We start from the raw sequence: 22,144 nt of genomic DNA on the forward strand, positions 1-22,144 counted from the left end.
TAATTTAGATAAGAGTGGCCAGGAGATTAAACTGGTAAATTGCTTTTAATTATTGGCAGATAATGTTCTTGTTTATAAAACTTAAACCATAAAACTTATCATGGTATGTTTAGCTTTTATTGTCATGAGTACACATTTATGATTCTCATACATTCTTTATATATCTTACCTTCATTATGTAATGCTTTCCTTTACCTGTTTAGTGATTTTGATCTTAATTTTCAATATATAAATATTAATTAAACCACTCTTATTTTCTTTTTGTTTGCATTTGCCTACGCTCTGTTTGATTATCCCTTCTTTTTCTTTTTCTTTTTTTTTTTTTTTGCTGTACGCGGGCCTCTCACTGTTGTGGCCTCTCCCGTTGCGGAGCACAGGCTCCGGACACGCAGGCTCAGCGGCCATGGCTCACGGGCCCAGCCGCTCCGCGGCATATGGGATCCTCCCAGACCGGGGCACGAACCCGTATCCCCTGCATCGGCAGGCGGACTCTCAACCACTGCGCCACCAGGGAGGCCCCCTTCTTTTTCTTTATTTAATTATGACATATTTTAGATGAGTATGGAGAATAATATAACAAATGAACATATACCCAATATGCAGCATACCATATAAAGCGTTTGGGATGCATTTCTGTCCCCCTCTATCCCAGAAGTAATACAATCCAAAATTTGGCATTTATCATGCTTATAAGTGACTTTATACTTCAATTATATATGTATATGCCCCTAAATAACATACGGTATTATTTTTTTACAATTTTTTTTGCCAGTTTGCTCTTATTCCTCACTATTATGTTTGTGAGATTTTTTTCATGTTGATTATACACAAGTCTAGTCCAACTTTCCATTATGTAAACAGTGCTATAAAGGATATCCTTATATATATCTCCATATGCACATGTGAGAGTTTCTGGGGTAAACACACAGGAGTGTAGTTCCCAGGATATGAACATTTTAACATTTCTAGATACTGCTAAATTGCTTTAAAATTTTCATCAGTGGTGTGTCAAGTTTCCCTTAGTCAGCATCTTCCCTGATACTTAATATTATTATCAAATTTTCAAATTTTTGTGGACCTATGAGCTGTGAAATTTTCTCTCGTTATTTTAATTTTTATTTCTTTGATTACTAATGAGGTTAGTCAGCTTTTCATGTTTTTTTTTTAAACCCTAGGGTTTTTCTGTTCTCAAGACTGCTTGTTTAGATCCTTTGCACATTGGCAACTTTTGTTTTCTCATTTATTTTTAGAAGTTTGGATACTAATGCTTTTCCCAGTTTGAGGCTCATCAATTTACATTTTAAAAGTCATCTTTTTTTATTCATTCATTCATCTATTTATTTATTTATTTATTTTTGGCTGCATTGGGTCTTCGTTGCTGCGTGCAGGCTTTCCCTAGTTGTGGCGAGCGGGATTACTCTTCATTGCGGTGTGCGGCTTCTCATTGCGGTGGCTTCCCTTGTTGCAGAGCACGGGCTCTAGGCATGCGGGCTTCAGTAGTGTGGCTTGCGGACTCTGCGCTCAGTAGTTGTGGCACATGGGCTTATCTGCTCCACGGCATGAGGGATCTTCCTAGACCAGGGTTTGAACCTATGTCCCCTGCATTCGCAGGCAGATTCTTAACCACTGTGCCGCCAGGGAAGTCCCTGAAAGTCATCTTTTTTAAAATCAAAAGCTATAACTGTTAATTGGGTCAAATGTATCAACATTTCTCTTTATTATTTTTGAAATTCTTCTCTAACTGAGGTAGTAAGGTATTTTCTTCATCAATTTAAATGTTTGATTTTACAATTAGGAATTTCATCCAACTCTAATCAATTTTTATGAATGGTGAGAGGAAGAATCCCTCTCCCCCTCTTTTTTAGTTTCATTATAGTTTCATTATACCCAACTGACTAGCTCCCTTTATTGAGTAATCTATTGTGTCATCACTGTCACTTTTTGTCATTTAGCAAGTTGTCTTATATGTAGTTTTGGAATCTTCTTCTTATCCCATTAGTCTGTCTATCCCTGAGTCAACATCACACCATCATACTTTGTTTGGTTTTAAATTAAGTTTTATTGTCTTGATAGAACAAGTCTCTCCAGTATGTTCTTTTCCTTCATGCACGTCTTAGATATTCTTCCACAAAATAGTTTGGAATAGCTGCGAGTAATAAAAAGAAATAACAACTTGTGATTTTGATGGAGATAGAATTGAATATATGGATTGGTTTGAAAAGTTATTTTTTTTAAACAACATTGAATCTTTCTATTAGTAGACAGACCACATACTTAGATCCTATTTAATATCTATCAATAAATTTTTATGATATTCTCCATAAAGCTGTTATCTATCTTTTGTTAGCTACGTAAAAGGAATGCTTTTTGGTATTTGTGTAAATGGTATTCTAAAATTATGTTTTTGAATACTTCTGTTCTTTTATATAGGAATATGATTGATTTATAAACAACTCGATCTTCTATACAACTTGGTAATTTTTCCATAGTTACAGATTTTCTGTGTGGACGGTCATACTGTGAACAAATGAAAGTTTCGCTTAATCCTTTCTAACACTCAAGCCTCTTACTTCTTTGTCTAGACTACAGGTTGGGATGTCAAGTTTAATCTTGAATGGAGTTTGTGATTATGGACATCCTTGTTGTAACATGCATTTTTAAAACCTTTTTATTTTCAGATAATTGTACATCCACATGCAGTTACAAAAAATAATACAGAAAAAACCTGTATACCTTTCACCCAGTTTCTCCTAGTATTAATTACGTAACTAAAAATAGCACAGACAGGAAATTGACATGGATACAATCTACTGACCTTATTCAGATTATAGCAATTCTTTGTGCAGTCATATGAGTGTGTGTATTTAGTCTTACCCAATTTTATCACATTTATAGACTTGTGTGACTATCACCATAGTCAAGAAGCAGAACAGCTCTATCATAAGGATCTACCTGCCAAGCCCCCCTGCTACCTTTTCATAACCACAGCCACCTCCCTTCCTCTCCCCCTCCCAACCCCTGACAACCACTAATCTGTTTTCCATTTCTATAATTTTGTAATTTCAAAAATGTTATAAAAATGGAATCACACAGTATGTAACTTTCTGAGATTGGCTTTTTCTTTCCACTCAGCACAGTTCCTTTGAGACCCATTCAAGTTGTGTGCATCACTAGTTCACTTTATTATCGTTCAGTAGTATTCTGTGGCACGGATATACCACAATTTGTTTAACCACTCACACACTAAAGGCCATTTGGATTGTTTGGATTGTTTTGACTGTTAGGAATAATGCTGCTGTGAACATTCATGTACAGGTTTTGTGTGAACATAAATCTCCATTTCTCTGGAATAAATGGCCAAGAGCGCAATAGCTAGATTGTATGGTAAGTGTATGTTTAACTTTGTGTGAAATCCCATACTTTTTTCCAGAGTGGGTGTACTTTTCACATCCCCACAGCAGTGTTTGAGTGATCCAGTTTCTCCTCATACTGGCTAGCATGTAGTGGTATTACTATTTTTTATTTTAGTCATTAAAATAGGTGTTAGTGATGTCTCATGGCTTTAATTTGCATTTCTGTAAAGGCTCATGATATTGAACCGCATTTCATGTGCTTACTTGCCATCTATATATCTTCTTAGTGAAGTGTCTGTTCATGTCTTTTGCTCATTTTCTAATTGGACTGTTTGTTTTTAGTTTTTCTGTTGAATTTTGAGAGATCTTTATATATCCTAGATATTGGTCAAGGCCCTTGTTGGATATGTAGTTTGCAAATTTTTTTTTTCAGTGTGTAGCTTGCCTTTTCATCCTCTTCACAGTCTTTCACAGAGCAAAAGTTTTTAATTTTGATGATGTTTGACTTATCAATTTTTCCTTTAATGGATTGTGCTTTTGGTGTCAAATCTAAGAACACTGCCTAGCCCTAGGCCATATATTTTTTCCCCAAGTTTTATAGTTTTATGTTTTATATTTACTTGTGATCCATTCTGAATTAACTTTTTGTATAAGGGATTGAGATTTATGTTTTTACTTATAGATATCCAACTGCTCAAGTACCATTTGTTGGAAAGACTGTCCTCCTTCTACTGATTTGCTTTTGCAGCTTTGCAAAAAATCAGTTGGGCATATTTATGTGGGTATATTTATGTGGGATTTGGGAAGATACTCTATCAAATTTAGGAATATGTCTTCTATTTCTTGTTTTCTGAAAGTTTTCTTCTGAATTGTGTTCAGTCTTGTTGAATATTGCTTCTTCACTAAGATTTTTTTCTCCTTTAATCTGATTATGCAGTGAATTACATTAATACATAAATGTTAATCCATGCACAGTGTCTTTTTCTCACACTTTTGACTCCAACAGTATGTGTCTTCCAAAACCAACCACTTCTCAGGGAGTTGGGACAAGATAGCAGAGTGGAAGGACCTTGGGCTCACCTCCTCTCAGGAGCACACCAAAATTACAACTAACTGCTGAACAACCATTGATAAAAAAGACTGGAAACTGTCAAAAAAGATATTCTACATCCAAGGATACAAAACCCTTTGCCTAGTTTCTCCTAATGGTAACATCTTACAGAGCTATAGCATAAAAATTCAATTCAATTCTGATAATATCTACCTGGAGTCAGCATGAGATCCCACAAGTTGAAGGACCCTGCCCCACAAGACTGGCCCCGCTTTAGATGCTGGCCACAAATGGGATGGCCAGGCTACCCACATTTCTGCCCAGCCTACTACAAACTAGGGGGTCCCCATAATTCCTCCTCACCCCATTCAGGTTCAGTAGTTTGCTAGAATGGCTCACAGAACTCAGGAAAACATTTTACTTACGTTTACTGGTTTATAAGGGATGCATGTGAACAGCCAGATGAAGGGGCTCAGAGGACAATGTCTGGAAGGGTCCTGAGCACAGGAACCTCTGTCCCTGTGAAGTTGTGATGCATCGCTCTCCCAGCAAGTGGATGTGTTCACCAGCCTGGAAGCTCTCTGAACCTTATTGTTCATAGGTTTTTAAAACACCCAATCTGCAGTCACTGTCCCCAGAGACTGGGGGTTGGGGCTGAGAGTTCCACTTAGAAATCATGTGTTTGATTTTTCTGGTGGCCAGCCCCTCTCCTGAGGCTCTCTAGGGGCCCAACCCTGGGTCACTTTACTAGCACCTGAGTCTAGCACCTTACTAGACTCAGGTGTGTTCCAAAGGGGCTCATCATGAATAACAAGAAACTCCTATCACTCAGGAAACTCCAAGTTTTAGGAGCTCTATACCTGGAACAAAGGACAAAGACCAAATATGTATTTTTATTATAACATATTATGTCTGCACACATGCATTCATTTTTTACCTACTGATTCAACTTCTTTAAGATTAATAGCCACTCTGAATCTGTGATTTTTTTTGAGTTCCTTTTGATGAATTCTATTTTCTAGGAAATTATCCATTTTATCTAAATTTTCAAATATATTCATAAAACGTTATTATATTCTCATGTTACCTTTTGAATCTCTGCTATATCTACAGTTACATCCTGTATTTCATTCCTAACTTCATTAATTTTTGTCTTCTCTCATATTTTTGAGATTTATCTTGCCAGAGGTTTGTCTATTTTTTCCCCATTTTTTCAAAGAGCCAAATTTTGTCTTTGTAAGTCTTCTTTATTGTGTTTATTTTCCTTGCCCTTAATTTTTGCTTTTATTCTTATTACTTCCCAGCTTCTTCTTTTTTTTTTTTTTTTTTAACAGCTTCATTGAGATTTTAGGCAAGGAAAAAATTATTTTTCCTTCTAACCTCCTAAATTCCCTGGCTGGGACTCTATAATGTTAGACTGACAAAAGACAGATTAACAAGAGAAAAACAAACAGGAGTTTATTATTGTTTGCATATGCATGGGAGAACTCAGTGATGAGTAACTCAAAGGGGTGGTTGGGACTTGGGCTTGTATGGAATCTTAACAAAAGAACAACAAATTTATGGTAAAGTGACAAAACAAGGAAAAGGGGTTTAGGCTTTCAAGGGCAGCAAACTCTGGTAGAAATATGAGAGAAACTATTGGAGTAAGACTTGTTTGGGCAGGTCCATCTTTTTTTTTTTTTTTTTTTTTTTTTCTTTTTGCGGTATGCGGGCCTCTCACTGTTGTGGCCTCTCCCGTTGCGGAGCACAGGCTCCGGATGCGCAGGCCCAGCGGCCATGGCTCACGGGCCCAGCCGCTCCGCGGCATATGGGATCCTCCCAGACCGGGGCACGAACCCGTATCCCCTGCATCGGCAGGCGGACTCTCAACCACTGCGCCACCAGGGAGGCCCGGCAGGTCCATCTTGACGCTGATTTTCCCTCTTCATGGCCATAAAACTTCCCAGGAGAGGAGATTTATGGCATTCTTCATTTTTCAGAAGTTTCTATTTTCTATCAGATAAGGGAACCTCCAAGAAGGCATCTTTGTGCATCTGTTCATTCTCATTTACCTCCAGCTCAAAATGATCCTAACACCAAAGTGAGAAGTATCTCCCTGTATGATCTCACCCTCTGTGGCGGGGAAGATGCAGGTACTTCTGTCACTCTCCTTGGCCTTTTGAGGTGACTTGACCTCTTCACACAGGAATAAGATTGATTTTTATTTTGGAAATTGTATTTTTAATTTTTAAGGTAGAGTTATTTAAAACATTTCCATTTGTTTGGAAACCAAAAAGCATTACTTAAGACAACCAAACAACAGCAAAAAGCTCAAAAAACTTTGGATTAAAAGGAAGTCATCAGCAAAATACAAAATATTTAGCACTGAATGATAATGTCAACACTACATATCAAAAAGTAGTTTCTGGGGCTTCCCTGGTGGTGCAGTGGTTGAGAGTCCGCCTGCTGATGCAGGGGACATGGGTTCGCGCCCCGGTCCAGGAAGATCCCACATGCCGCGGAGCGGCTGGGCCCGTGAGCCATGGCCGCTGAGCCTGCGCGTTCGGAGCCTGTGCTCCGCAACGGGAGAGGCCACAACAGTGAGAGGCCCGTGTACCACAAAAAATAAATAAATAAATAAATAAATAATAGTAGTTTCCTTCCTTCCTTTATTCTTCAGAATATCTGTTTTTCTCATGCAACAACGTCTATACAACGTCTATCTCCCTTCCTTCCATCCATCCCTCTTTCCTTTTCTTCCGTGTGTGTGTGTGTGTGTGTGTTGTATTAATTCAGGTGCAGACATGTTATCTATTAAAGTGAGCAAGATACTTTAACTTACCAGTTGAGATCATTTTTCCCCTTCTCCAATATAAATCAGGTAGAATGGCACAGACCAATGAGGCAACAACATTGTCAAGGGTTAAAAGAAAAAGATAAACTATTTTGAAGAAGTAGTCATGCCATATAAACAACTATGTAACTGTAAAATTAGGTGGGCTGGGCTTCCCTGGTGGCGCAGTGGTTGAGAGTCCGCCTGCCGATGCAGGGGACACAGGTTCGTGCCCCGGTCTGGGAAGATCCCGCATGCCGCGGAGCGGCTGGGCCCGCGAGCCATGGCCGCTGAGCCTGCGTGTCCAGAGCCTTTGCTCCGCAACGGGAGAGGCCACAACAGTGAGAGGCCCACGTACCGCAAAAACAAAAATTAGGTGGGCTACTTTGAGATTTTGATAGGAGTAATTTGAAACAAATTGAATATATGTTATACTTAAAATCTAAACTATTAGCTAAATTTTGAGATATTAGTTTTTTCCAGAGCACACTGCATTTGGATATATGAAGTTATTTCACGTATAGTTGTATAGTTGACTGTTTTATTTCCTCTGTAGTCTAGCTAATGTTAGAAAAAATTTGGCTCCATTGTTTTTTTTCCTTAAGGAACAGAACAGAGAAATGATTTTCTTGTTTAATATTGAAGTTAGTTGATGAATGTGAACATTATAATGTTAAAATTTAGTTGTCTAATCTCAGTGGCCTTTTGGTGACGGAAAAGAAAATCTCTGTTTGGTTTGAGCCTAGCACACAGACATCAGAGAGAATTGAAGGCAATTCATAGTGTCTTCATCCCTAGTGTTTATCCTTGTGCCTGCTTCACTGTCCTAGTTCACATTTTTAGCGCTAAGGAAATGACAGATAAACCAGAAACATTTGCATAAGGGTAGTCAGGTGACTTGTTGATGTATTTTGTACAAATTGGACTCATTCTTCTTTGTTAAATGTTTGGAAGTTTGTATAATTTCAAAACTTCCTTCTCCCTCTGCAGAAATCAGAGAGCTGATGTTCGAGAAGTAGCACATCGATTCCTGGTAGATAACTTGAATCCTTTAATATTAAATTATGTTAAAAAGAAGAGGTTTCATCAAATATTTCTTGAGGAGATGCCCTGGAAAGCTCAGATGAACCTGTATCTGGCAAGCGCACACTTCAACCTGCTTTTAACAGAGCTAGGGGAACATACAAAGATAAAATTTGGTTCATCATTGGTAATGGTCAGGTAGAGTATATTATCAATGAATAATACTTCTTTAGTCTCAAGAACATGGGTTGTATTTCTATGACCAGGGCTCCAATGCTGATGATAACTTAAAGAGGTTTACAAAGTGCTTCAGTCTGTACTGACCTTTGGTATATTTTTAAACTTCTTATCTCAGAATCTTTCCCAAATGAGTGCTGAAGTGCTTATGAAGTACTAATTTGCATATATTTTGAATATATTAGTCAATATAGCTTTCAGTGAAAGGGGAAAGTGAATTTTCCAAGAGAAGTTTAATATTAATTGTACAGAAATTATATTAGTAGTCATTAGGCAAATCTCTGTTTCATTTAGAGGTATATTTTAAGCCTCTATAAACACAGGTTGTATTTTCTCATACAATGTAAACTTTCTGTCATTAATTCCAAAGACATTTTCCAGCTCTTGTTGATTGTCTTTGGCTAAAGTGTTGTTTATAGGAGATGAAAAAAGAACATAAATACATAATATGGAATACCATGTAACCAGAGTAACTCTATGTAACCAGAGTCTTTCTTTAAAAAAACAAGAACAACAGAAAAATAACTCATTGAGGGAATTCCCTGGCGGTCCAGTGGTTAGGACTCTGAGCTTTCACTGCCGTGGGCCTGGGTTTCAATCCCTGGTTGGGGAACTAAGATCCTGCAAGTGCACAGCGTGACCAAAAAAAAACCCAAAAAACAAAACACCTTGTTGAGCACCTATTAGATACCAGGTACTGAGATAGGTACAATGGGCCTTCAAAGATGAACAGGATATACAAGTTGGAGTCTGGTAGTGTGGCTCACAAATGTTCATGAATAATTGTAAATAATGGTAAAAAGTGAAGTGCACATAAAGTCTTTGTTCCTTGGAAGGAGGCTTTCTCCTGATGAGACCAACAGGAAAGGTTTCACGGGGAGAAGCCACTTGGCCTGGGTCCTGATGGACAGGCACGATTTAGAAATGTGCAGGCAGGGAAATAGGCGTTTCAGATAGGTGGAAGAACGAATCAAGAGCCCAGGTAGGAAACACAGGATGGGAACCCCCAGGGGTCTGACCGGAGCCTAGGGCCTGTGAAAGGGAGTGGTGAGAAGTGATTAGAAAAGTAGGTCGGTACCAGATCATGGAGGGTCTTAACAGTCTATTAAATCTTAACTTTAATTTATATACAGTGGAAGATTATTAAGTTTTTTTTTTTTTAAGCAGGGCTATGATAGGCAATTTCTCTGACAGCAACATATCAAATGGATTGGAGGAAGGAAAGAATGGTGACAGGGATATGAATTAAGAGGGTATTTATTTCAGTAATCCAGTGATACAATATGCAGGTTGAAACCCACAATGAACTTGATCCAGTTTCTGTTTCTCTAGAATTTTGTTTAAAATAAAATTCTGGTCTATGTGGGTTAGACCAGGTTAGCATTTAAGAAGCAGTTAGATTGCTTGACTAACAGGGAAGGCTTTTGGCAAAGTGACCCATTCTTGAGGCTATGAAAGGGAAAACAGTTCAGATCAGATGGGCTTCCTCACTGTCCCCTGGACACTGAGAGCTCTTCTTCTCCGACCTGCCAGTCACACATGGCCATTCGTGCATGATTACTTGGCAGCACAAAGATTAGACAGTGACCGAATTTGTATCAGGGTAACTTGGTGATAAGTTCCAGTTTATTAAAACATGTATTTATTTATTTGGTATTTGACAGAATTAATTCAATTTTGCTTATATTGTTTTTTTAATGAGTTTTTTTCCCCTTTGCAGTTTCCGATCATTTGATCCTGATGTGTTCTCACTGTATAATTCAGGAACAGTATTACCAACAGGAAAATTGACTCTAGAAAACTATAAAGTGATGCTTGATTTCCTTCTTACGGCTAAAAAAAGAAAGGCTCACTTACCATCAGGTAAAATAAATATGTTCTATGCTATCAAGTTGTCTTTAGATTTTTTTATTCACAAATGCAACACATACATACACACATACCCTGACACGTACACCCCCCCATAGACACAGAGCTACACACATCATTTTCCAATGACTTAGGAATTTAGTTGAGTTGTGATATTTTGTAGGAGATTCTTATTTGTTCTATTTTTTAAAAAATTTCTACATTTTTGTGGCATCATCATATATATTTGGAAATATTTATATAGGATTCTCCCCTAAATCAATTTGGCCATTCAGCAAATATAATATTCTTTTAAAAATATTGGTAGCCTCCAGTGGTCAAGGTAAGTGAAGACTTGCTGTCAGGTTTTATGTTTTACTGGAAGTAAGCTTCAGAACAAATTCCACCAAACATACTGATGCAAGCAGGCATGAAAACATCATGCAGCTGTTTCATAGTTCCGATTTTGTACTCAGGACAGTCCACTCTTGCCTTAGGATCTGTAATTATCACCTTCCATGAAAGCTTTCTCCAAGATGAAGGCAGTAATACCCTAATGGCAGGACCAACCAATATTGTCTTCTGGTCAGGTGACTGGGGCCTTCAGGACGTGGAGAGATGTAGGTGAACAGGGCTCTCTGGGTGTCGCACTGATGACACTATTTCAAACAATCACCTATCTTGAATACCACTCATTTCACAAATAAAAATTTATTTCTAATATCTTTATGCTAGTACAAACCCTCATAAAGATTTTCAAAAATGGCTTTTTAATTCCTATATGGCTTATTGCTGAACAGGATATTTCATAATGCTGGTTAACTGCCCCAGGGGGTTTGATTCATATTTGAGGTACTTAACATGCTTTTTAATTGCTTCTAGGGTATAGTTTAAGTTTAACTGGTACCTGCATGTCATACCAGGACTATTAAAGTATTTGAAAGTAAATTTCCTGGACATAGAAAGAGTCCGAGTTTTGTATGTACGTTACAATATATATAACTTCTTGAGTTTTTTTTAAAGTAGCTCCCTAAGACCTCCCATGAAATTGGCAATAAAATATTCTGCTATTGAGACTTATCATTTAATGCAGAGTTCTAGTAAGAGAATGTTTGTGGCAGGAGAAATCCTCTGTGTTTTTTAGCACAGCAACGGGAGAATGAGTGATCAGGGTTGCTGCACTGCCTAACACCAGGGGATGCTCCTCAGCTTCTGGTGTATGTGTCCAGGGAATGGCCTGTTTGGGGGGGAAATTAAGGAACAGTGGGATCCTGTCATTCTTCTCCCCCAAAGCATGACATGCCTGCCTCTGCATCGTTCCCTTGGCCATCAGCCTTGCCTGGAATGTTCTCTATACTCTTCCCACGTAGCTAAATCATAATCACCCTTTAAGAACTAATCTAAAAGCCTCCTTCTCTGGAAACTTTCCCGGGTTCATCATATCCATGATAATTCTGTCCTTTCTCCAAATTTATGTAGCGCTTGTTATCTGAATTATTCATTTGATGCTAGTCACCTGTTGTGTTTCCTGGAACTTAACTCTCTTTTCAATAATATTATACTTTATATTTGTACTGTAGATGCAGAAGAATTTTCGGCATTTCTTAATTCCAAGATGAGTGATGAAAATGTTTCCAAGACACAAACAGGTTATGAATCAGACTCTCAATCAGGACTCAGTGGTAAAGAAAAGGATCACTCAGCAAATGTGGATCTCTTGGATCATTTTATGAAAATCTTTTTATATTGCAGGAGAGCAATGGTAAGGTGGTCCTTCTTATTTGTTAATGTAGTGGACATAAATCTCAGCCCATGAATTTAGGCATGTATGATACATTTATTTACTTATTATCCATAATTTTAATTTCATCTGTGAGATTAAATTTGCTGGATTTTATGTCGGTCATCTGTAAGGCTTGCCTGCCATGGGACTGAGGTCTCACATTTGGTCAAGTTGTGAGGGAGGAGAGAAAGCCCCTTTAGTCATTAGTCATACATCCACCCAGAGCTGAGGTGGCCTTTGTCCTTGTCTACAAAATCTCCATGACTATTCAGACACCCCTCTGCTGCTTTCTAGCCACACTTGGGACATGGGCTTCTCCAGTGACACCAGGGGTTCTTCTTTGGGCTCTTGATCCTTCCTGGGCACCATAGACTCCTTTCTCCCCTCTAGCCCAGGGGAAGGTCTTTCTAGGCCACGGGGAAGCCCTGTCCCTTCCCCCCTGACCTCCTGCTTCCCCAGGCTACTTGTGTCTTCTGTCAAATGCTTTTGTCTTTTTCTTGTTAAATATTATATGATAGATGATTAAACTCAGAATTGGAATCATTAGCTACAAAGAAATTTGTTTCCTTTTCCTCATAGCAAGAAGGGGATGTACTTCAAACTTCTCAAGAGATGAGAAGAAATGTATTCTTTCTAGATGAGAAAGGAATACTTAGGTTCCCACTTTCTTCGTGAAGTAGAGAGAGTGACCTTATAAAACTGTAAAGTAAACCCACATCATCTCCCTTGACCATGAGCATTGCATCCTGTGCTCCTTTGTACCAGCTTCAGGGCCCTAGAAGGTCTGGGTTCTGCTCACTTCTCAGGACTCACTCCTTTTGCTCTTGTGCAGTCCACTCTCCCCTCTGTGGTTCTGAAAGCACTAAGCTTGCTCCCTCCTCAGCCCTCAGGTTCACCCTCCATCCTTTGCACCTGCTGTTCCCTCAGCCCCAAATGTTCTCCTTCTCCCAACACTCCCACCCCCACCTTCACATGACTTGTTCAAGTCAACATTCAGGGCTCTGCTCATATGTCACCTCATAGAGAACTTCTCTCCTGACCACCCTGTATAAAAGGACCTGTCCTCTCACCCTCATCAGGTTCTGAGTCATTTCTGCTTTATTTACCTTTACAACACTTATCATTCCCTGAAATTGTATTTTATTTGTCTGCTTATTTGGTTTCGGTCTCTCCTAATAAATTGAAGCAGCACGAGAGCAGGCCCAGTTTCCCTTGCTTGCTGTGATGTTCCCAGCACCTAGAACAATGGACGTGCTGGAGTCAGACCGCTGGTGTGCAAATCCTAGCTCATCACTTAGTAGACTCATAACCTTGGGCAGTTTAGCCCCATGCCTCCATTTCCTCATCTGTAAATTGAAGAGAATACTGGTGCATACCTACTTCATAGGAGTTGTCATTAGAATGAACTGAGATAATGCATGTAAATGTCCTACCACAGTGTCTAGCACACGTAAGTAGCATATAACAAATGGTGTTAGTTACTCTTATTACTGACGTAGAATATTTGCAGAAAGAGGAAGTTGTTCAGAGATCCATAACTTTGGGAACTTTGGCGTCTTTTGAATGTTGTGTTTGTCTTAGGTTCTTGCTCATCGTGGTGGCTATTGGACTCTGCTTCAGAACTGCTGTCGGGCTCTTTGGAACTTTACTCAGGAGCTACAAATACTTCATAAACAAGCAGTGGATCTGTATAAAACATTTCCTATTAGCCAGGACAGTTTCCTCTGTACCTCTGTTTTACCATTCTATTTGGGAGCAGAATTACTTATTGACATGTTAATAGAACTACAAAATATCAGTTCTGTTAAGGTAAGAGTATTTGGGTAATTCTTTTTATTGTAGGTTAATTAACAAATTCTTTGTACCAGGCAGCTTGGGATAAGTAGAAATTAATATTTTGCTTGAGTTGTTATTTGGTTTGTCTGTATTTCATTTGTTTCTCATTGTTATTTGGTTCACAGTATATAACAGTACATTGATGTTAATTACAAGTATCTGCCTGAAAATTCAGTTTCTTAAATGGAACAGAAAGTAACATTTACTGAGCTCCAGCTTCTACATAAACTAATCTAAATATATTTAATCCTCATAGCAATCTTTTTGATGGAGGAAGAAACAGACCCTAAGACAGATCATATAGCTTGTTGGTTGATATTTATTTCCCTGCTTTAGCTGTCCATGTTTTGTTACACTAGATGTGGTAGAATTTACAGCCATCTCAAATCTAGCACACTGTGGTTTAAAGCATGAAAATAAAATTGGAAAAAATGCAAACATCATACAACCCAAACACATTGAAAATTAGTGAACACGTGAACGCTTTGAGTCATGGGGTTTATAACATTTTCAGATGTAAAATATATGGCAACAGTAGCACAAAAGACTGGGAGGGCAAATAAAATGGAACTGTCCTAAGTGTTTCAACGTGATATAAAGTGATGCAATATTAACTCTCAAGTGGAACGTGATAAGGTAAGTGTGCATTTAAGAATCCCCAGAGGGCTTCCCTGGTGGCGCAGTGGTTGAGAGTCCGCCTGCTGATGCAGGGGACACGGGTTCGTGCCCCGATCCCGGAAGATCCCACATGCCGCGGAGCGGCTGGGCCCGCGAGCCATGGCCGCGGAGCCTGTGTGTCCGGAGCCTGTGCTCCGCGACGGGAGAGGCCACAGCAGTGAGAGGCCCGCGTACAGCAAAAAAAAAAAAAAAAAAAAAAAAAAAAAAAAAAAAAAAGAATCCCCAGAATAACCACCAAGAGAGAGATACAGCTAAAATGCCAAATGGAAGCTAAAAGTAAAGTGGAAAACTAAGTAATAGTCAATTAAAGAAGGCAGGAAAAGAGGAACACAGACACATGGGACAAATAGAAAACAAATAACAAATAATGGAACCCAATTTTATCTATAACTATATTAATATAAGTGGATTAAATACCCTAATTAAAAGGCAGAGATTGTCTAACGGGATAAAAGAGAAAGACGTATACTTGCCCATAATAGAAGCACTTCTGGGACTTGCCTGGTGGCGCGGTGGTTAAGAATCTGCCTGCCAATGCAGAGGACGTGGGTTCGAGCCCTGGTCTGGGAAGATCCCACATGCCGCCGAGCAACTGAGCCTGTGCACCACTACTACTGAGCCTGCGCTCTAGAGCCCATGAGCCACAATTGAGCCCGCATGCCACAGCTACTGAAGTCCGCTCACCTAGGGCCTGTGCTCTGCAACAAGAGAAGCCATTGCGATGAGAAGCCCGCACACTGCAGTGAAGAGTAGCCCCCACTCGCCACAACTAGAGAAAGCCTGTGCACAGCAACAAAGACCCAATGCAGCCAAAAATAAATACATAAATAAATTTATTTTTTTAAAAAAGCACTTCTGGGTATAAAGAAACAGATAGATTGAAAATAAAACAGTGAAAGAAAATAGTAAGCCTAAAATATGAAAATAGTAAACAAAAAAAGCTGGTGAGGCTATATTAATATTAGATAATATAGTCAAGAAGTATTTTGAGAGATAAAGAGGGACGTTTCCTAATGAGAAGAAACTCAATCAGGAAGACATACTAATCATAAATGTGTATGCACCAAATAACAGAGACTCAGAATACACTCTGGACACCCAAAGCTTGAAGAGCTTCCTGTTTGGTGGACACATTGATGTCGGATGGGTATCAGGCCCTGACTCCATAGAGAGAGGGCACAGAATCTCCTCATCTTGGACCCTTCCAGACCTAGCTCTATGCACCTCTTCCTTTTGGCTGTTCCTGAGTTGTATCCTTTATAAGAAAACTGTATCAGTGAATTCTGAGTCATTCTAGGAAATGATTGAACTCGAATTTATAGCTGGTCAGTCAGAAGTGTGAGTGACCCTGAGACTTGTGGCTGGCATCTCCAGTGAGCACTGAGCCCTTAAACTGTGGAGTCTGACCCTGACTCTGGGGTAGCTAGTGTCAGAAGTGACGTGCAGTACAAATTAAGATTGGTTGGAAACAGAGCACAAGGCACATGGTGTGTTCACCAAGATGTATCATATGCAGAGTCAAAAAATAAGTCATAATAAAATTTAAAAGACTGAAATCTGAAAGGGTATGTTTTCTAACTGCTACATTATAAACAGATTAATGTAGGAAGAAAAGTCTCCAAATATCTGGAAATTAAATAACACAGTTCTAAATAATCCATGGGTCAAAGAAGAAAACACAAGGGAAATTTAAAAAGTATTTCAACTGATGATAACATCGGAATTTGTGGGATGTAAATAAGCCAGTGCTTAGCAGAAACTTTATAACTTTAAATGTTTAGTAAACAGGAAGAAAGATATAAATCAATCATTTAAGTGTTCATCTATGGATAGCTATCAGCTATCAGCCATCATGAGATATTCCCCGACATTTATACATTCCTGGAGATCGAGAGCAGCGTGTGCCTGGAGGTGGAAGGGAAGATGGTCAGTAAGACAGAGGATAACATTGATGGAAATGTATTCTGCTGTACAGTGCTTTCAGTACCCTAGATCAAGGTACTGAAAGCACAGTAATCACTGGTGTTGATATTGTCATGAACCATTGCTTGCAGAAAATCAGTTTCACAAAAGAGGGCTATAAGAAGTAAATCAAAGTTTCCATGAAATCAATCAGAGGCAGACTTGAAGAACAGAAACCAGAAAGAGTAAAACCTTTTATGACAGAGGCTACAGAATAAATCAAGCACTTCCTTACTAATTTAAAAAACTACCAGTTTTTTATTGGTGAAAATATGAATCTAGATAGTGTGGTTGCTCTGCTGGACTCCTGTGAGGATGGTATGACCCCATTTATGATTTTCTTTATGGACGGTTTAGAAATGGAGAAATGTTAACAAATTTGGCAATAACTTTGGATCGATCACCTGTCATCATAACTGGCTGCCGCTTTTCATCCACATGGCATGAGGACTTAGACAAATGGGACTGATGTCATCTTGAGCTCTTTGACTTTTGATTATTAGATGACAAGGACGGAGTTCATAACATCAGTAAAATGACATCTATCCTTTACTGAGCATGTCCCAAGTGCCAGGCACTGTGCTAAGGAGGCAAAGTCACATAGGTCATGTATGTCACACCTATTATCCACATCTTCATAGCCTGACTTCAGGTACGCATATGGCATTTCACAGCCAGATGACTTTCAAGATCTCTTCCAAATTCAAGGACTATGAATCTTATGGGAGGGAGGGGCTAGACTTGTACTGTTTATTGGGCTATAGTCTGGCCAGTAGGCGGATCTAACGGGCTTTGCTTTGCCTCAGAAATTTCTAGGGGTGTACACAAATGCGTCAGGGACTTACAGGAAATGAACACAATAGTTACAGAGTACCTCTAACTTAGGCAAAAAGAGGGTCATCTGGAAGATTTTTTTCTCCATAAGTTTGACCTTTTGCATTGGGGAATTGGACATATTATTCTACAAACTGAATGTAACCGATGTATTAGGGAAATTTAATTATTTGTGTATACTATAACCTGTTTTTCCTCAAAATTTTACCTTATTTACTGGTTTACTATCCTTACTTAATTAGTGACTATGTACCAGCAAGTATAGTAATGACTAGGCTTACGTGCTAATTTACATTTAGGCTTAAATGATTAAAATTAAATAAAATTAATTGCACTAGTCATACTTCAACAGCTCAGCATCTACATGTGCTTAGCGGCTTCTGTATGGAACCGCACAGATGAAGCACGTTTCCATCATTGCAGAAGTGCTGTTGGATGGTGTCATCAAGCTTTGATTTGCATAATAAAAATATTAAATTCATTTTCTGTCCAGTTCTTTTCCATGTTATATTTTTAGCTATACATTCAGTGTTCAGAAAAAACATGTAGTAAAATCTGAAATTACACAATTTTTTTTCCATGTGCTACTTGCAGACTGTTGAAGAAGAAGGAGAGTTCAGTGTTCCAAGTTGCTATGGGAATATTAAAAATGATAACGGTGGTTCTAGCCTTACCTTTGAGCATCCTCTGGATGATGTCAATGTGGTTGATTTGAAATGGATCCACGACTTTGTATTAAAATCTTTGGAACTTGTATATCAAGTAGAAAAATGGGAAACACTTGTATCACTTGCCATTCAGTTCAATACAGTTTCGCAGTAAGTACCGCTGTAAGGGCAGCTAACAGGGACAGAATGAGAAGAATGAGAAGAATGAGAAGAATGTTTCTTTACTAACGTTCGTTTTAAATCTATTTTTACCATTGTTTAGTGAGAGATATACAGAGCAAGTGACGCCACTCCTGGTGTACGCACAGCGCCAGCTTCTTCTACGAATATCCAAGTGCAAGGGCCCAGATATTACCCAACAGCCTTGTGTAAGATATGAGGCTGAATATGAACAGAAGGTAAGTTTGGCTCTATTATTCATGCAGTGGTGATTTCTTATGAGTACACATGGAAATAGCAAGATTTAGGAATCAGATAAATGTTCCTATTTTCACTTAGGCATTTATCATTCAAATCAGCAAACATTGTTGAGAGTTGCTCAGTGCCAGTATTTTCCAGATGCAGGGAAAACAAAAATAAAGTCCTGGTACACAGGAGCTTATATTCAGGTTAGGGCTGATTTGCCCATTAGGCATAGTGGGAACAGTGTCTAGAGCCACAGTACCTTTTTAGGAGCCACTAAATGTTTTAATTTCTTTCAAAATAAGAAGAAAAAAGTAACTTTTAGGTTAAAGAAAATGTTTCAGTTTTTACAATTCATCTATTTATGTTTATACCAAAGGAGTCATACAATATAATTTTTAATAGTTTTTGATGGAGCAGTGGGCCCATGAAGGCAAAAGTGCCTAAGGCCCACGAACGTCATGGTGCAGCTTTAAGTTAGGTAGGGGGAGGGAAGAGATATGTAAATTCTCTCATTTATTAACTTACCAAATATATATTGACTCCCTAAGATTAGAGCCATTGCGTTCAGATGTCCAGTGTGTGTCCTGCCTGAGGGCTCCTGGCATATGTCGGGGGTCCTGGATTCAGTCCCTACCCCACACACCAGTCCACGTGGTGGGTTGCAGCCACCCAGCGAGGACTCCATTTTCTCCTTTTCACAAAGGTTCCTTATCGCCTTGGTGATAGTCTGTGTAGAGAGAATACAGTTTGAGTTCTTGCTTTATGGAGTTTAGTGTCAGAGGGGGTGGAAGTAGGGCCAGTTAATAAGCATGTAAACAGATAAAAAGGTTTATGACCATCATAAATTCTCTGAGGAAAATAAAAGAGGTCAGTGGGATAGAGATAGGCTGGGGTGGGGGGTAAAAGGTTGAGCCAAGGGGATCAGGAAGGCCCTTGGAGATGGAGACATTGAGTGGGAAGGGGCTGGCCATAGGCTGGGAAAGAGCATTCCAGCCCAAGGGAAGAACAGGGGCAAAGGCCCTGAGATGGTGCAGGAAGAAGGCCGCATGCTGCCGTGTAGCCGAGGAGGGGGAGGGGACAAAGAAGAGGCTGCTCCTTCTGAGTCGTCTTCGTCGCCTCTTCCTCCCTCTCCTCTCGTCCGCAATGTCTCTGTTCGTGTAGCCCAGCACTCTGTTCTTGGTCCTCCTGTCTTCTCTATCCGCACACTCTCCCTTGGAGAGTTAGTTCAATCTGTGGCTCAAAATTGTATCTCCAGGCTAGACCTTTCTCCTGAATTCTGTGTTGACATATCTGACTGCCTGTATCAGTCAGGGTTCAGTCAGAGAAGCAAAACTAGTTAGAATTAACTGTCTGTCTGTTGATCTATCTATATATCTATTTATCTATCTAATCTATCTATTTATCAAGATTCGTTAAAAGGAGTTGGCTTATATGATCCTGGGGGCTCACTAAGCAAGTTCAAAATCCATTGGGTAGGCAGTTGGGATCATGAAAAGGAAGGAACACTACAGGTGTGGCCAGAAGCTGTTCTCCATAGGCAGTCAGTGAGGGAGGATCCAGTGAGGAGAGAGCAGCTGTAGACCTGGATGCTGTTTGGAGTTTGGAGTCTGAAGACTTCCAGTATGTCAAGGACTCACCTGATTAGGTCAGGCCCACCTTCGATAATCTCCCTAGTTTAAAGTCAGTGTATTAGGGACTTTAATTAGTATCTGAAAAATACCCTCACAGCAGCACCTAGATTAGTGTTTGATTGAATAACTAGGATGAAGTGTGTATACACTACACAATGGATGATTCCCTTCCCGTCATCCTCATAGTTTAGCCTAACTAAACTGACTCATCAAAAACCCATCACATTGCCTTATCAGCATCATCTCTTAGATGTTTAAGGCGCTTCTTGAATTTGGTACATGTCAAGCAAACCTGTTCTGCCACGTCTTGCCCACTTCAGTTGATGCAAACCTCATCCTCCTAGCTGCTCAGGCCAGACAACTTGGAGAGCATCCCTGACTCCTCTCTTGCTTTTACACCCCACTTCAGGTTGGTTACCAAATCCTCTCCCTTCAAAATAGATTCAGAATCTGACCACGTCTCACTGCCTCCGCCACTGCTGCTCTCATCCAAGCTACTGCTGTGTTTGCTTGGATTAATGCAATGACTTCCTAACTCTTTTCCTTGCTTCCAGCCTCCCTGAACTCCTGTCTCCAGCCTGTAGTCTATTCTTAATGGCAGATAGAACAGCCTTTTAAAAACCTGTCAGACCATGACATTCCTCTGCTTTAAACCCTGCAGTGGTTTCCCATCTGATTCAGTGTTAAAGTTAACATCTTCATCACAGCCTTAATGCCCCGCATAACTCATACCCCTGTGATCACCAGCAACTTGTCTCTTTTAACTCCCCTGCAGCTTTCAACTGCTGTGTTCTTCTGTTCTTTAAGAAGACCCTACCCCAGGGTCTTCGCATTTGCTCTTCCCCTGCTTGGAATTGTGCCCGCCCCCCACCAAATGTCTACATTGATTTTTCCTGCACCTTTTCCAGTCTTTGCTGAATATCACATTCTCTTTGAGGACTTTCCTCATTACCTTATTTAAAATTATGTGTTGTTTGCTCTTTCTCTATAGCGTTTATAACTCCTTAGTATATTTTATAATGTACTCTATATTGTCTCTCTATTTCCACTAGAATAAGTTCCACAACGATAGGAATTTTTGCTTATTTTGTTCTCTGCTATATCATCTGTGAGCTTGGAGCAGTGCCTGGCACATAATAGTATTCAATAAAGATTTTTTTTTCTTTGCGGTACGCGGGCTGCTCACTGTTGTGGCCTCTCCCGTTGCGGAGCACAGGCTCCGGACGCGCAGGCTCAGCGGCCATGGCTCATGGGCCCAGCCGCTCCACGGCATGTGGGATCCTCCCGGACTGGGGCACGAACCCGTGTCCCCTGCATCGGCAGGCGGACTCTCAACCACCGCGCCACTAGGGAAGCCCTTCGATAAAGATTTTTAAATGAAGCTGGAGAGGTGGGAAGGACCAGGTCAAGTAGGGCCTTATTAGGCTGGGGGAAGGCATTTTCAGTTTCTTAGACTGTCTTTATATCTCATTGTAGAAGTAGCTACAAGGGACAATAAAGAAACAACATCTACATCAGACTGGGGTTCAAGGATGGTTGTATTTTGAGCATTAGGTTAGTTCACTGGGGATGGTGGTGGGAGTGGACAAATGGAGACAAGAGGATGGTGGACTTTTAAAAGAATTACCTTATGTCTAAAAATGTCCTGTTTTCAGATATTTTACAACTTTAGGACTCAAGTATCTGTTAAAAATAGTTTAAACAAATACTACAGAGGAAGTTCTGGAAAACTTCACCAGGGAAATTTAAATTGTGTTAATTTTGAGTAGGGGGGGAAATATGCCATTGACAAAGCAGCCTCTATTTTAAATATGTTGCAACTTACATAATGGAAGGTATATTTAGACTAGTGAATTTATAGAATATCAGAAAAATCATATTCTAATTGCTCTACATAATTTACCTAATGCTTTTCCAGCTGTGCTATACAAAAGAAATATGAAAAATTATATACCCACATTTTTCCCCCCAAAGTTCTCATGAGTGGATACTACTCTGGAGCTTTTATTTATAGCATCTT

At 39.5% G+C, this 22,144-nt stretch overlaps 1 protein-coding gene and 1 pseudogene across 2 annotated transcripts in view; both read left to right on the top strand.

Annotated features, from left to right (window-relative positions):
* Positions 1–22,144, top strand: part of CFAP54 (cilia and flagella associated protein 54) — a gene marked incomplete at its 5' end in the record, with an annotated part of 318,667 nt that overhangs the window by 138,553 nt on the left and 157,970 nt on the right. The window contains 7 exons of the mRNA XM_082636308.1: positions 8,210–8,440; positions 10,200–10,342; positions 11,908–12,089; positions 13,692–13,919; positions 18,015–18,238; positions 18,351–18,486; positions 20,031–20,113. Of these exons, the coding sequence (XP_082492434.1) occupies positions 8,210–8,440; positions 10,200–10,342; positions 11,908–12,089; positions 13,692–13,919; positions 18,015–18,238; positions 18,351–18,486; positions 20,031–20,113 (1,227 nt within the window). The remainder of the gene's footprint in view (positions 1–8,209; positions 8,441–10,199; positions 10,343–11,907; positions 12,090–13,691; positions 13,920–18,014; positions 18,239–18,350; positions 18,487–20,030; positions 20,114–22,144) is intronic.
* LOC309812488 (translationally-controlled tumor protein-like) lies at positions 14,378–17,141 on the top strand (annotated as a pseudogene). The gene is made up of 3 exons: positions 14,378–14,462; positions 14,569–14,582; positions 16,458–17,141. The product of its transcript is annotated as a translationally-controlled tumor protein-like (transcript).

This window comes from Mesoplodon mirus, assembly GCF_964341445.2.
Source record: "Mesoplodon mirus genome assembly, chromosome: 11".
NCBI lineage: Eukaryota > Metazoa > Chordata > Mammalia > Artiodactyla > Ziphiidae > Mesoplodon > Mesoplodon mirus.